This window comes from Octodon degus, unplaced genomic scaffold (genome assembly GCF_000260255.1).
Source record: "Octodon degus isolate 3935 unplaced genomic scaffold, OctDeg1.0 scaffold00027, whole genome shotgun sequence".
NCBI lineage: Eukaryota > Metazoa > Chordata > Mammalia > Rodentia > Octodontidae > Octodon > Octodon degus.
Window position 1 is genome coordinate 11,340,803 of NW_004524603.1, and position 15,151 is coordinate 11,355,953.

The following is a 15,151-nucleotide window of genomic DNA, read 5'->3' on the forward strand; positions in this document are numbered from 1 at the left end:
AAAAAAAAAAAAAAACAAAGTCACAGTCTAGGGGTGTGGCTCAGTGGTACAGCGCTTGCCCAGCATGCATAGAGCCTTAGGTTTGGTCCCCAGTATGGATAGAAAAGAAAAAATATTTCTCGTAGGCTGATCTTATCAAGATCATTATACCTGACCAAGATAGCAAGTAGGACGCAAAGTCTTAAGCTCATAATTAACCTTATGTAAAAGTTGGTGGCGAAAATAAACTTTAATGAACAGCTCTGTGAGTTCTGTGAGTACATACACGTGACCTGTAGGTTTGGTGCGGCCAAAGGCTCAAGGGAAATAAACCAGCAGATATTCCTAAGGTTTTAAGCTTCACTCATCAAAGTCTATAAATAGGACTGTTGTTGAGATCGCCTGAAGATATCACCCAGTGTGCTGTTTAACTTTAAAAAGCAACATGATACTGTATGTTCATAGATGTTCCAAATGCAATTCAGCCCCAAAATGGTGGTTAGCGGGTTGTTTTCACTTTGTCATAAGCAACTGCTGTTTTCCTAAGCAAATCATGCCAGTCAGAGTTAAAGAAAACATTGAATTCTGGAAAGCAGGAGGAAGTGCCAGGGGCTAGGATACAGCTCAGCAGCACAAGTGCCTACCTGGCAAGCTCAAGGTCCTGAGTTCAATTTTTGATACCAGACCAAAAAAAGAAGAAAAAAAAAAAAAAGAAAAGAAAAGAAAAAGGAAAGAAGGGACAACCAACAGATCATGCTCAATGTGCTCAAACTCAGGAGTCTACTCAACTAAGGACAGATCACTCATGTGTAAATTTTTCTTTTTTAACCAAGGACCTACATACAGATAGAAGTCAAATATCTCCAGGTTTTCCAGATTATATGAGAATAACACCATTAAGGGAACACATACTAAGGATCCAGGGAAGAATTTAAGTTCAACAGGATCATGAGGATTTGATAGCAAAGGAGCCAAATACAATTCAAAAAGTTTTCTGCATATGTATCAATCAGAAGTTGGCATCCTGCCTCTAAAGTAGTAGAGAATTTACCTAGAAAACTTAAGGTTTTCCTTATGTTTTTATGTATGACTGCAATTAATCTGGCCAATGTTCTAAGGCTGATTTGCACAAATTTGTAGCATATTATAGCTATTAATGAGGTATTAATTTATTATTAGTGATTAGTTTATTAATCAGTTATTAGTTTATATATTAAAATACACACATGTATATTGTGTATTAATATTTTTACAATACGGCTTTATAAAAATTTGTGAAAAATCTAGAACTGCTCTAAAGACATCCCTAATTTAGATTATTTTAGCAATCATTCTGAGTCATGTAAAATCATAACCAAGGCCAGCCAAATAGCTCAGTGGATTAAAGCACCTGCAAGCAGATGCAGGAGCTGGGGGTTCAATCCCCAGGCCTGCCATGTTGGCCCCATCCTCAGGGCTTGCTGAGACAACAATTGAGACTGGGCGTGGTGGCACGTGCCTGTAATCCCAGCTCTTGGGAGACTGTAAACAGGTGGATCACTATGAGTCTGATCTAGTAGTGAGACCCTGAACACCCTGTTGACCTTTCCCTGAAAAAAAAAAAAATCTTAACCCCCAATTATTATAAGGATAGCTTTTTAGAAAAATTAACTAAGCTTTTATATTTGAGAATGGACCAAAAAGCTAAATTTGCTATCAAAACTTAGCTTACCATAACACAACATCATCATTACCTGGGCATACAATAAAATTTATAGTGTTGGTCTCACCTTTGGATAAAACTGCAAAGCTGGGCCTAGTTCTGAGTCCTCCTAACCAGAAAATAAAGTAGTAGCGTGTTCAAAGGGGTCCTATCATGACCCAGTTTGAAAGACGGCACTAAAGATACTGTTATTGTTATATGAAGATTCTGTATGAGAAAACTGAGTGAAATCCTTCAGTGAAGAAAGTCTTACAGAAGACAAAGGAGACAGTGCTCTGGAGTTTTCTGGGTCTAATTCAGTATTTCATGGTCAGTGGGATAGATGGGGACAGATTGAACCAAGGCACAGAGGTGACTGGAGCTAAGGCCTGTTGCCCTAGACTCTAGACATCTTTCCACTACACAAGATGCCTTTCCCAAAGAAGAAAATAACAGCACAGAAGGCATCTTCACAAGAATTCAAGTCAGAATGGTAAGTCACGAAGGGTCTCAGGAGGACTCAAGAAATCCACCCGAACTATCTTCTGGGTACAGTAGAAAAGGTTTGAATGGGGTTATATTATCCATTGATTCCTTCTACAACCTCTGAAACTGTAATGACTACAACTACGGCCCAAACCCTCAGTGTTATAAAGCTGGAGTGAGTGGACGCCATATCCTATGTACTGTCTTGGTGCCTCACGACATACTGTAGTCAACGTGCTGGAACCCCCCACCCCCCCACCCCCAGGCATTCACAGTTCTGAAACATGGTCAGCACTGAAGAATCTGAGAGGAAAACACCTGGAGAAGTGTCAAGTTTATTAGAGTGAGAGACTGTCCCCCTCACAGGGCCACCAAGAGACACAGACCTCAGAGATGCGTGCACTGAGCTCGCAGCAATAAACTGTGGAGCATTTCTACAGTTGTAAGACACCTCACAAGTCATCAGGATGACCTTGTCATCTGATGTCTTTATCCCCCTTGAACAGCTCCCTCCCATGGACTGAGGTCAGATTCTGTTGAACGTACGGCTATGACTAAACTTTGGCCAGCTTTGAATCTGTCCTCTGGTAGCAAAGGACCTGCATGCATTATTCTGTAGTGGAAGTAAAGTTCCCTGCCCCAGGCCCCACAGTTACTTTTCCTATGAAGAAGAAAAGATCCTAGAGTCCAGTGTAAAGACCCTCCACATTCCCCCACCAAGCCTGAAGCACCCAAAAGGAGCTCTAAGACGACAGCCTGAGTCAGCTGGCTTCGTCCTTGGGCTTTCAGAAGGCCTTGGTCCAGAGAGGCCTTTGCAGCAAGGTTCTGGGGCTAGCCGTCTCCAGAAGCAGCTTGTCTGTAAGCTCAGGAGAGTCCCAGGACAGTAGCTAGGCTTGCTGGTCTACCAGCTGGAGCCTGGCGGTCTTGACTCGATGGGCTTCCTTTAGGTTCCGTTTACGGGCCTCAGGGTTGGAAATGAACTCCACTTGTTGCAAAGGGAACCAGCCCCGCTCACCGTCTGAGAGTCTCACGCCCTCCAGCCAGCCTAGGGGTGGAGAGAGTACAGAAGAGTCACCTGGGAAAGGCTCAGGGCGAGTTCCCAGGCCCTCCATGCTGGAAGTGTTCCTGTACTCTAAGGCTGAGGGACCTGGGGAACCCCAGGAAGATAAGCCCAGCTCCCCCAGCTGCCCCTTCCTGAGCCTTGTCCACCATTATGAGTTCCACAGTATCCCCTCAAATATGTGTCCACATCCTCTTCCCTGGCCCCTAACAATGTAGTTTTATTTGGGAAAGGGGATATGATATCACATGTGAAATTTAAAAAGTTAAATTGAGGTCATATTAGAGTCAAGCAGCCAAAAATCCGATATCAATCCAATGATATCTAGCGCTCTTACAAAAAGAGAGAAATGTGGCCACAGAGGCAGGTGGGCCACAAGTGGACAGGAATTGGGATTACATTGCAACAAATCAAGGAGGACATGGGGCCACCAGACTGCAAAAGGTAAGAGAGGACCCTCCCTAGAGGCTCCAGAGGTCTGGCCTCACCAACACCTTGACTTTGGACTTCTTGCCTCCAGAACTACAAGAATAAATTTATGGTATTAGCCACCAAGTTGGTGGTAAGGTGTTAAAAGCACCTCTGGGAGACCAGTACATGCCTCTAGGTAGGCCTGCAATGCCGGGCTTGTGGGCTTGCGCTCTCACCATCGCTGCTCTGCTGCGTCACCATCACCACATCGGCCTTCTCCAGAGCCAGCTCGTCATTCTCTCGGGGCATGTAGGCGCGAAGGCACTGGACCTGGGGGGAGTCTGTGGAAGAGAAGGCGCACAGAGGTGAGGAGAGGGAGAAGCCCAGAGCCCGGACCGGGAACTCCACAGGCAGCTGGAGAGGCCCTGAGATACAGAGAAGTCCCAGGTGGGCTTTCAGAGAAGAGGAGAAAGCATGGACCAGGGGTCCACAGGGTTGATCGAAAAATAGCAACACCAGAATTCAAGTGGATCAAAAATTCAGCTTCTCTGGGGAAGATGACAAGAAATAAGCTGTGGCCACCATTAGGTATTCATTTTTCCAGACACCTGAGACAGCCAAAGGCCGATCTTCATGTGCCCTGATCCTTTCATCTTCTGGTAGATTTTGACTTTAAAAAAAATTTTTTTTTAAATCTTTCATTTATTTGTTATAGGATCTTGCTACACAGCTTGGACTCATAGTGATCCTCCTTTCTCAGCCTCCCCAGCGCCGGGATTACAGGGATATGCCACCACACCAGGTTTCCAAAGCTGGCGCAGAGTGCTGGGTGTTCTGGGGATCGAACCCAGGTCCTTGCGCTTGGAAGGCAGGCACTTAAGACTACCGAGCTATCTCCCCAGCCCTGGAGTTTGGCTTCTTAAAACCTACCTTCTAGTTTCCTATTATCCCTGCTTTACTTATTCATTTACTTGCAGCTCAGGTTCCTTATGTAAGAGAAATCATGCTTCCCTAACTTTCTCATTTCAGCTTACATTCTTGCTATGTGTGTAAACGAAGCATGCTTATTTCACTGAAGTTACTGTGTTGTGACCACTAAAAATTTTTGAAAAAAAAAAATAAAGAAAATAAAGAAAACTGTAGATAAGAAACCCTGTAACCCTCATCTATTTCACGCCTGGGCTTTGCTTCTCCAACCTTCTTCCTTACAGGGCCAGAGGGAAGGTAGAGATAGTCAAGAATTCCAGGGCTACCTAAGCAAAGGACCCACCTACCGCCTGCAGCTGCAGGGTCCTTATCTGAAACTGATTAACATAACCAGTGAGATAAAGTTGGCCAGAATGACTGATGGCCATTCTGGATTTCTGTTTTGTACTTTTGTGAACCAGGCAAAATCTCCATAGATTGGAAGCTCCAGAGAGCAAAATCCAGAGTACTTCTGGACAACGCATACTGCATCTTACCCAAGTTCACTGTTGCACTGTTGCAATTTACCCTACTGCTCCATTTCTCTTGGAGAACCAAGAGGAACCACATTGTTAGTCCTGCTTCTCTCCTAGAGTTCGTCCCCCTCTGTCCTTCATAAGGTCACGGGCAGCAGTGAGCTCCTCGCATGCTCCTTCCCACCAGGGAAGTGAAGCCAACAAGGAGAACACAGTGATTAAATTCACAGAAATGAGCTATAGTTTGCTCCTCTGCAGCCTTTTTTTGGGGGGGAACCAGGGATTGAACTCAGGCCCTTGCACTTGCCAGGGAAGCGCTTATTCCACTGAGCCATCTTCCCGGTCCCCCTCCTCAGCCCTTTACCAAGTTTGCTCAAACCCAGTTATTCTTTTCAGCCACTTATATTTTCTCTCTTGGAGGAAGACAAGGAGTGAAGGGAAAGCCAAAATTCCAACTCTGAATGAAAGCAAGCAGATTTTCAAGAACGTGAGCCTGCGGCTACCCCCAGATGCTTAGAATACAACCCCTCAGGTGCTACGGGAGGGGTGTCGAAAGGGGTGTCCCCAGGCCAAATCTGTGCCCCAGTCTTCTGGGAGCTCCTACTGTAGGCTGTCTCCCTCCACTTCCCTAACACCTTCAACAGTACTGCAGGACAGGCCTCAGGGACAAATACTTCAGAAAGAGAAAACTATCGCCTAAGGCAGGCCACGGCTGTGGGAAAAGGTCTGTGACAGAGAGCAGTTTTAGGCAGGTACATCGCAGGTGTTAAAGACGCCTGAGGAACTGCAATAACTAGAAACTCAGGGTTGCCACTCAGTCCCCGAAGACCTGGCATCCACAGGAAGCCTCTGAATCGGCTCGGTTTTTTTTTTTTTTTTTTTTTTTTTGCCACCTTTTCAGACTCTCACTCACCATAACACTCCAGCAGGTCCAACTCCTCTCTTGGCATGGACAAGGCTGAGATCCATCGAAGCTTTTCACTTCTGAGAAAACACGGGTTACAGGTTTCATTACTACCTGAGATCGCAAGATAAAGGGCCGAGGTTGGGAAAGGCGGATGGATCTGGGAAGGACTTGCTAGTTCAGCAACCTGTGTAACCCCACGTCAAAGGAATCCTGTTTGCTTGGATATATTTTTTTTTCTTTTGTATTTCAGGGAAGGGTCTACAGAGTGTTCAGGATCTCATTACAACATCAGACTTATAGTGATCCACCTGTTTATAGCCTCCCAAGAGCTGGGATTACTGGAGCGCACCACACCCAGTCTCAATCTCCGTTTGAGCGTGCCCAGGGGGTGGGGCTGGCATGGCTGGCCAGGGGATCAAACCCTCGGCCCCTGTGCCTGCTTGCAGGTGCTTTAATCCACTGAGCTATTATAGTATTGAATAAGGTTGACATTGATAGGTTCTAGAAGCAGCAGCAATGACAGCGGAAATGGCAGCGCTGCAGAGAAGCAGAAGTAGGGGGAGGGAAAGTCTTTAACTCCAAACACATGGAGAGGACCAAGGGCAGGGAGCTGGGCAGATCCTCTGACCTGAGACAGCGAGCTTGAGACTTTATGGGATTTGCGGGGGGTGGAGCTTGAGAGGCAGGTTTAGTGACGTATAAGGAGCTGATTGGAGGCTCTCTTGTGTGGGCGGGAAAGGTCAAAGGAAGTTGTATATAGGGCTGGAGTGGGGGAGGAGGAGGAGGAAGTGGTCAAGACTAGCTGTTGTTTTAAGGGCTTCAGCCATATTAGATGACCACCATAATAATTCAGCAATTCATACTAGGGCCAGAACCTATCAGATGTGTCTTGTGGTATTCTGTTTTCCCCGACTTTGAATGACTTCTAATATTTTCCAAGGGTGGCCATAAAGTCAGTCATCCTCATGTAGATTTTCAATTATGTGACCAAAATGTTCATCGAAGCCTAGATTTCCCCCATCACTTTGCATAACTGCTGACACTCCTTCCTACCTCCCTTGCATCAAATATTTCAAAGATGAAAATTATTCTGGGACGATACAGAAACAGATCTACTCCTTTTGCTGTTGTAGCCCACTGTCATCCTAGTGTATAATTTTGTAATAATTTTAACGCTTTTCTTTGCCTCTGTTTCCATATGTGGCTTGGTAATCAAACCTGGTAACAGAACTTTTACTGTTTTCAGAAGATGTTGTCCCAAACCCTAAATGAACAGCATAAATCTATACCCAATTATTTGGCTCACTTGATACAAGGCCCCTGCACCAGCTTCTGTGTTCTATAAATACAGATGGGTAGGGATAACAGACCCCTGCCTGTAATCCCCTAAGGGAAAGTATCTCTACAGCACAGGAACCTCAGACTCTTACTGTTTTTTTTTTTTTTTTTTTTTTTGTTTTGGTTTGGTTTTGGCGGAACTGGGGATTGAACTCAGGCCCTTGAGCTTGCCAGGGAAGTGCTTATTCTACTGAGCCATCTCCCCTGCCCCCACTCTTAGACTCTTAATGACAGATTCTTCTCCTAACTTCCAATAACAACAATAATAGTAGTGTTGTAGCTGTTCTTTGCTGTAGGCATTGTACACTACATTTCATAGGTATTATCTCAGAAATGAATGTGATATGAAAATAATTAGTTTACTTTTTTTTCTTTAATGTATTTGGTGCAGGGTCTCACTACACAACTTGGACTCGTAGTGATCTTCCTGTTTTCAGCGCTGGGATTACAGGCCTGTCACCTCTCCTGGGCTTTGTGGCTGGCTCAGCGCACTTGGGGGCGGGGCCGTGCCCTGGAGAGAACCCCAGTCCTTGTGCTTGCCTAAGCAGGTGCTATTATTATTGTTAAGAAGATGAGCAAATCAGATCTGTCAACATGATGGATTTTTGCTCCATAGACCACTGACCAGGCAGGAAAGCAAAGGCAAAAGTGGGCATCTTGCTCAGGCCTGTGCCTATCAGCAGTGGGTGCTGAGGATGCCCATTCCACTCCAGCCTGTCGCCTTGCTGTGTCCCACCACACAGACCTTGTGATCTGCAGGGAAAGGGGGCCACAGAGCTGAGCCCCCTCCCATCTGCGATGCCCCACTTCCTTCCCAGGCTAGTCACTCCCAGCCCCCCCGAGATCCCCGTCTCACTGAGTGTCCGTGCGGAAGAGGAATTCGGCCGGGGTGCTCTCCGTGTTGTGCCGCAGGAAGAGGCGAAAGACATTCTTGTGGGGCCCATGGAGCTTCATCTCACACTTTTCCCCTCGGATGGAGGAGAAGGGCGCATGGTCAAACACCAGGAAGCGGCTTCCCCTGCAGAATACAAGTCTTTTCACGCCGAACCTACACTGCCATCCTCCACCCAGCCTCCTGTTCTCGAATTCAAACTCTGAGCCCTTAGCCTGCAAACTCCCATAAAAACCACAAGATGGTCCTAACTTGCTCCAGGAGGGCAGCTTCAGAGTCCATCTGTCACCAGTGTGACCAACCACCTGTGCATCGCACTAGACGCTTCACCATTTTAATGAATCGAACAGACAAAACCAATATAAATTTTCTAAAGCCCCAAGGACCAGGTTCTAATTTGTTTCTAGCAAAGATCTGAAATGAGCCAAATATCTTAGGAACTAGTAGGCTGTGCCCACGCCACAAATAGGCTGACTTGGGAATGTGACAAGCTAATCTGAGGCGGATTACCCTAGGTGTATAACATAATGCAGGCCCCATCATATAATCTCATGACATAGGCTGGGAGAATCTCTGTTTTTTGCCTTGGGCTTTTTCTGCCTTCTCTTCTCCTTGCCGTGACCAAGATCCCATGGCTTGAGCCATCTAGAAGAGGTTCCTCTAAGAACGAGACCTCTTTGTCCTTTCTAGGCCACCTCCTCTTTCTCCTCATCCACCTCTTGGTCCCTGGCCTCCCCGTCCCATTCAGCCACTCACTCTCGGGGCCGCGACAGCAGCAGACAGTCATTGAAGAGATGCAGGTGGACCGGCCGCGTGTTCAGTTTCCTTCGCAGCCCTGGAGAGACACTGAACTCGAGGGCTGTCAGCTCTCCACTCTTCACTAACCATCGAGACTGAGAAATGAGTGGGAATATCTGCAAGGGTAGGGGGAGAAGGCCACGTCACAGAAAGAGACGAACAAGTAGGAGCTTCATGCCCTTCTCATTCATCACCTCTACGTTTCTCCGTCTTACGCAAAGGCCCCCGCTTGCATTCCACTGCTCCCTGCACCCTCTTCCTACACTGCACCCCAGTTCACAGCTCCCTCCACACAATCAGGCAAACGGAAGGAGCACAGGGTCCAGGCAGGACAGCAACCACATGAGAAAGCCGGAAGCCTGACCTGAAGCGGAGCTGGAAGAGTCCGAGAGGAGCAAGCGGGAAACAGCAGGATGTGTCTTAGGAGTGAAAAGTTAAGGGGAGGGTCTGCCATCTGCTGCCTCCTTGATCAGAACCAGAAACAGGAAAGGAAGAGTCAGAACATGCCGGGCTGGCAATGAGAACCAAGTGGGGCTTGCTTGGAGCTGGAATTCAGGCAAAGAGGAGGGTATTGGACTCTGACTTGTGTCCTAGGCATGGGATTTCTCTTCTCTTCTTGGAAGGGAAAGATGATATCTGTTCTGAGTTGGGAATCTGAACATGAAATATATACTTCTTTGGGGTGAGAAAGTACTTGGTGATTGAGTCCATGTTGCTTTGGACAGAGTAGGAGATCTGATGAATTAGAAAAAGGTTCTTAGAAAGACTTTGTACTAAAGAATTTTTCCTCACCTGTCCATTTCTCAAATGCATCTCATCTTTTTCACTATTCCTTTTAAAATTTTTCCTTATTGTTCCAGAGATTATATATATAGAAATGTACAGTTCTCCTTCACTCAACAACATGTCTTGAAGACTAAAGAGAGCATTTAAGTTTGCACAGCCCAGAGGTACAGCAGAGGAAAGGCAGGAAGGCTGGCAGGAAGCTGGGACAGCAGGAGCAGGGAGGCTCTGAGCTAGAGGGCCGCCTGTAGGGTAGGCACCCTAGAGAGATCCACGGCAGAGTGCAGAGCGAGGAACTCACTCACTTTGCACTCAAACTCAATCTTCTGGCTCAGGTAGATCAGCTCCTCCGTCCGCCGCATTCTCTGGACATTGTTATTGCAGTCTCGGATCAGCTGAGGGGTGGGCAGGGTGAGGGAAGGGTACATGTTAGAGGATTTGGCCCTCTGCGGCCCCTGCAGACAACACGGAAGCCGGGGTGACAGCCTCAGCCTTTCTATCACAGTGAAGGTGGAATCCAGATTAAGATCTAGTACTCCGGGATACTTGGGATGACCTGGTAGGACACTTCTGGGGTAGAAGACAGTGGTAGTGAGGTACATGGAGAAGAGGCCTGGGTTGCACATGCCTGGATCAGTGGACACTGGGAACCAGCCGAGCTCTCCCAAGCTCCCAGGAGCTGGGGGCCTGTGAGGGGCACTGAGGGTCAGTATGGGGAGCTGCCTACCTCCTCCAGCACATGGTGGGCCTTCGTGGCTTCTGCTTCCTCTGCAGAGCCAGGCTGTGTCCGCTTCAGAATGTTCTAAAGGATACACAGTGGGCAGGAGCCAGATGGGAGACAGGAATAGAAAAACGAGAAGACAAGATCAGGAGTTTGTTCACGGAGAAGCCCAGAGCAAAGATCTCAGCAACAAATAGTTCTTTCTTTTTTAAAATATATTAAGTACAGGGTCTACAGGGTCTCACTACACAGATCAGACTAGTAGTGAGTCTCCTGTTTTCAGCCTCCCAAGCACTGGGATTACAGGCATGCGCTACCACGCCCAGTCTGAGTCGCAGGCTCAGTGCGCCAGCAAGGCAAGCTGGGGATTGAACCCCAGTCGCTTTAGTCTGCTGAGCTATCTGGCCAGCCCTCAGTAGCAAATATTTCTAAGAAGGGTTTGGACAGTGCGGAGACCATTCACATCCCCCACAGGCCGAAGGATGGACAATATATCAGCTGGAATCCTCCCGAAGATCGTCCCTTTAGTCCAGGGGGACATGAAGGAAGCAGCTCCTGTACCTGGAGCAGAAGCTTGAGCCGTGTGATACGCTGGAAGGGCAGAATCAGAAAGGACTTGAGCGACAGGCGCTGGCAGATGGGGTCACTTTCCAGCTTCTCTAAGACCTCCCGGAAACTGCTGTTGCTGGTTCTGCATGGGCATTGCCCCAGGGGTGAGGAGAGACACAAGGAGTTACGAGGACTCAGAGCGGCCAGGGGAGTGGCAAGGGTTGGGGAAAAGCTACGCTGAGAGCCAATGTACAGGAAGCTCAGATGTGACTGTTGACGGACTGTGGTCTGAAGGACAGGCTGGCACTTGGGACACAAGTGCTGGCACAAGAACATGGGCCCCTGGGCCAGCACAGTAGCTGGGGACTGGTGCAGGGTCACTGCAGGCCCTACAGGGGGACTGGATGGGGATGAGTCTCACAGCAGGCTCTGGAAGGTGCGTTCCTGATAGGTCTGGTTGGTGACGTAGGGCAGGTAGACCCGGCGGAAGTCTGCAGCGTGGTTCAGGACCACGTCACACACTTGGAAGGAGAAGATGTTGCTCTCGAAGTTTTCTTCTAGATCTGAAAGGAACCTGTGCAATATTTTAAAAAGTCTCATGAGGCTTCTGGAACCCAACTCAGTGGTTGGCTACCCCTGCTTTACCTTGAGCTTGTGACTTCCCTTCTTTGGTAACATCTATTGTTTCTGAGCTCTGTGCCCTTGCTGTGCACTAGAATTCTCTCCAAGGTTGTCACTGGCTTGCTCCTTATTTAATATTCTATTGATTGATTGATTGATTGAGGGACCAGGGATCAAACTCAGGACCCTGCGCTTGCCAGGCAAGCACTTATTCTACTGAGCTATCTCCCTGCCCCTTAATATTCTAATATTGTATTTCTTCATCTTCTTTTATCCTACTTTGGTTTTCCAATATTTATGTGATTTCTGCACCTCATCTCCAACGCTCTGGGTGCTCATAGTATATCTAAAACCTCAAGCCAGGAAGCATTTCCCACCAATTTATTTACCTATCAATGTATCTATCTACCCTCAACTCTCTTCTTTGTTTTTCCTCCCCTTGTAGCTACGGGGAATCATGGAAGTAGAGGAGACTTAATTTCCATTTGGAGATTACAGCAAAGGGGAGGTTTCTAAGAGGTAAAGAGACCAGAGAAAGGAGGTTTGGTGACTAACAGCAGTGAAGCTGGGTGAGGGGTGCTGGGAGGGAGGTGGTCTTACGTGGTGCTGACATCTCGCACGTCCTGCAAGCGAGAGAAGAGCCACTGGTACTCCTGGTTGGAGAGGGCAGCCCGGAGTGGGGCTGAAAGTTGGAAATGGTCCACAGCTATATGGAGGCTACGCAGGTAGGAGGCCTCTGACACGATCAGCTCAAACTTGGCCTAGGAAGCAGGAGAGGAGGAAGATTACTGGCTGCTCTGGGCCTCCCACTGAGTAAGGTTTTAGGGGCAGAAAACCTAGATTTTTTACAGCTCACCATCCCAATAAATACTATCTTCATCTGGAAAGAGAAGGGTATTTATGTATACAAGATTTAATCTACAGGTTGAAAAACATCTATAAGCTTCCAAAGATTTAAGAAAAATGTGCTTTTAAGAAACTTAAGCCATATACCATACAGATAGACAACTATATGAGATAATGGATAATTTGCTTCACCATAGTAACCTTTTTACTATCTTTGTATACCCCATAACACCACTATGTGTACCTTACATATACATAGAAACATTTATTTTACAGAAAGAAATACTAATGTTGGGGACATTGCTCATTCGTAGAGCTCTTACCTAGCAAGTATGAAGCACTGTACCTCTACCACCAGAAAAACAAACAAAATAACCACCCGGAGACAAAAATAGAGACCTAAATAAACTTAGCAGTCTTGGAACCAAGTATATAAAAACAGTACCAAGAGTTGAGGCTGGAAACGCAGAACAGGGCCTAGAGGATTTTGTGAGCAATGTATACAAGACAGCTTGGTCTCGAGACCACTGCAGAATGTGTGAAAATCGTTCTGAAAGGGCATAACTTGATCAGATTTTTCTATAAGGATAATTCTGAGTGAGAGAACCTTGTTGAGAAATGGGACAATAATTTCAGATAAGAGACCAAGGATGGATCAGTTATGCGGATGGAGAAATTATTAAGAGGGAGATTCAGAAGCGCTTGGCTATTTACTCCAAATGGGGCCTGAACAGGGAGGGAGAGTCAAAGGCAATACCTTGACTTTTGATTTGAATAATGGATGAAAGCTGGGGTTGTTAACTGAACCAAAGTGCTTTCAAAGAGGAACCGATTCGGCGGATGAAGTTAATGAGTTCAGTCCGGGGCCCGAGAAGAAATGGACCGTAAGTGTGTTACTGAAGTCAAAATGGCACAGTTGTGGAAGGACACCCAGCCCTTAACAATTTATTCAGAGGGTCCAGCAGGGGGTGCAATGCCTCAGGGCCACGTCTAAGGGTTCCACATGCTTTTAAGACACATCGTTGGACAAAAAACAGAGCGAACAGGGATGGCGGGGATCCCATGCATAGCCAATGACCCAGCCTGATGGGTCAACCCATCAGGCCCAACCTCAAGTGGGACGGTAGTTTCTTCTCATCCTGCCACTGTTCACGAATAACATGGCATTGGCTGTTTCACTGAACCTCTCCGACCCTCAGCTTCCCTACCTTTTCATGCGAGGCTATTACCTCCACATCGGGAGGCTCAAAAGACACAGAATCGCTGAAATTCCTGTGTAGACCCCACAGGTGCTAGTTTATGAAATGCAGATGTGTAGGAGGAGCAGGTGCAGCGGATTCTCCCATCATCAGTGTGAGACTAGGGCCGGGACAGGACCTCCTCGTATGCTGCAGTTGGAGAGTGAGGGAGCTACAATTCATGCGACACCCCCCCCACACTGGACGACCCACAACTATAGGAGGATTGGTGACTTTCCTAAAGATCTTCCAGGTACTAGAAGCTGCAGTCAGAACAAAGCCCTCAAGTCTGAGCCTTGGAAAGCCTAAAACGTACATGTTGTGTCTCTCTGAAGTAGCAGTTATCCCCAAGTCTTTATGGCTGAAATTTTTTATACCTTCCTGCTGTGAAAGGGGAAAAAACATGATGCTAATATTTAGCAAGCTATGACAGATACTTTGTTAAACTACACATGTGTGACTTCATTAAAACTACATACTGGGGCTGGGGAGATAGCTTGGTGGTCTAAGCGCCTGCCTGCCAAGTGCAAGGACCTGGGTTCAACCCCGGGTACCTCATACTGTGCCAGCCCCAGAACTCTGGGTGTGCAGTGCTAGTCAATGAAACTGGGTGTGGTGGAGCATGCCTGTAATCCCAGCGCTGGGGAGGCTGAGACAGGAGGATCATTGGAGTCTGAGCGGCATAGAAAGATTCTAAAAGATTAAAAGACAAAACAAAAACTATGTACTAACCCTGAAAGGTAAGTGTTTTTATATTTAACTTGTAGGTAAGGAAACAAAAATTTAGTGAAGTTACAACATGCCTAAGATTCTACAGCTAGTAAATGGTGAAGCCACGACTCAAGAACCCCATCTGCATCACTCAAAGTTAAAATACTGAACATTTTCTACCTGACTACTAATGACTGGGCAGCTCTCTAATCTCTCAGTAAATCTCTGTTTGACAAATTGCTTTGAAAGATCAAGCAATTTGGCTCAAGTGAATCAGCAAATACTAAAATGGGCTTCTCATCTCAGTCATTTAAATATTATTCTAGACTCCTGGCCACTGTTGTCTTCCAGGGAAGAAAGGTTCCACCCCAAACTCCAGACAGACTTGAGAGTTACAGAAGATCTCCATGGAAATCTTATTAATGGTAATACCTTGAAACCAGACCAACAGCTTCTACTATACTCTTCCTCTTGGAGACAATGACAGAGGAGGGACATTCTAAATGCTCGGAGAAATGAATGGAGCACAGGACAACCTCCCAGCACCCTTTTGAGGGACTCAACCAACAGCCCTTGCCTGTGTTTCAGCTAAAGAGTAAAACTTTAACAAAGTCTAGAGGGAAATTTTAGTCTACCCCGAGGCAGCATGGCTGAACTTCATCACACCTTCTTCCCAGCAAACTGAGAG

The 15,151-nt window shown here is 46.8% G+C and overlaps 1 protein-coding gene across 1 annotated transcript in view; it reads right to left on the reverse strand.

Moving 5' to 3' along the window:
* Positions 1-2,461: 2,461 nt before the first annotated feature.
* The window catches only part of Arhgef5 (Rho guanine nucleotide exchange factor 5), a 17,798-nt gene continuing 5,108 nt past the window's right edge, over positions 2,462-15,151 (reverse strand). The window contains exons 5-14 of the mRNA XM_004629094.2: positions 12,269-12,429; positions 11,469-11,621; positions 11,060-11,189; positions 10,505-10,579; positions 10,083-10,172; positions 8,953-9,110; positions 8,161-8,322; positions 5,973-6,043; positions 3,854-3,958; positions 2,462-3,191 (exon numbers count right to left, since the gene is read on the reverse strand). Of these exons, the coding sequence (XP_004629151.1) occupies positions 3,034-3,191; positions 3,854-3,958; positions 5,973-6,043; positions 8,161-8,322; positions 8,953-9,110; positions 10,083-10,172; positions 10,505-10,579; positions 11,060-11,189; positions 11,469-11,621; positions 12,269-12,429 (1,263 nt within the window). The 3' untranslated portion in view covers positions 2,462-3,033. The remainder of the gene's footprint in view (positions 3,192-3,853; positions 3,959-5,972; positions 6,044-8,160; positions 8,323-8,952; positions 9,111-10,082; positions 10,173-10,504; positions 10,580-11,059; positions 11,190-11,468; positions 11,622-12,268; positions 12,430-15,151) is intronic.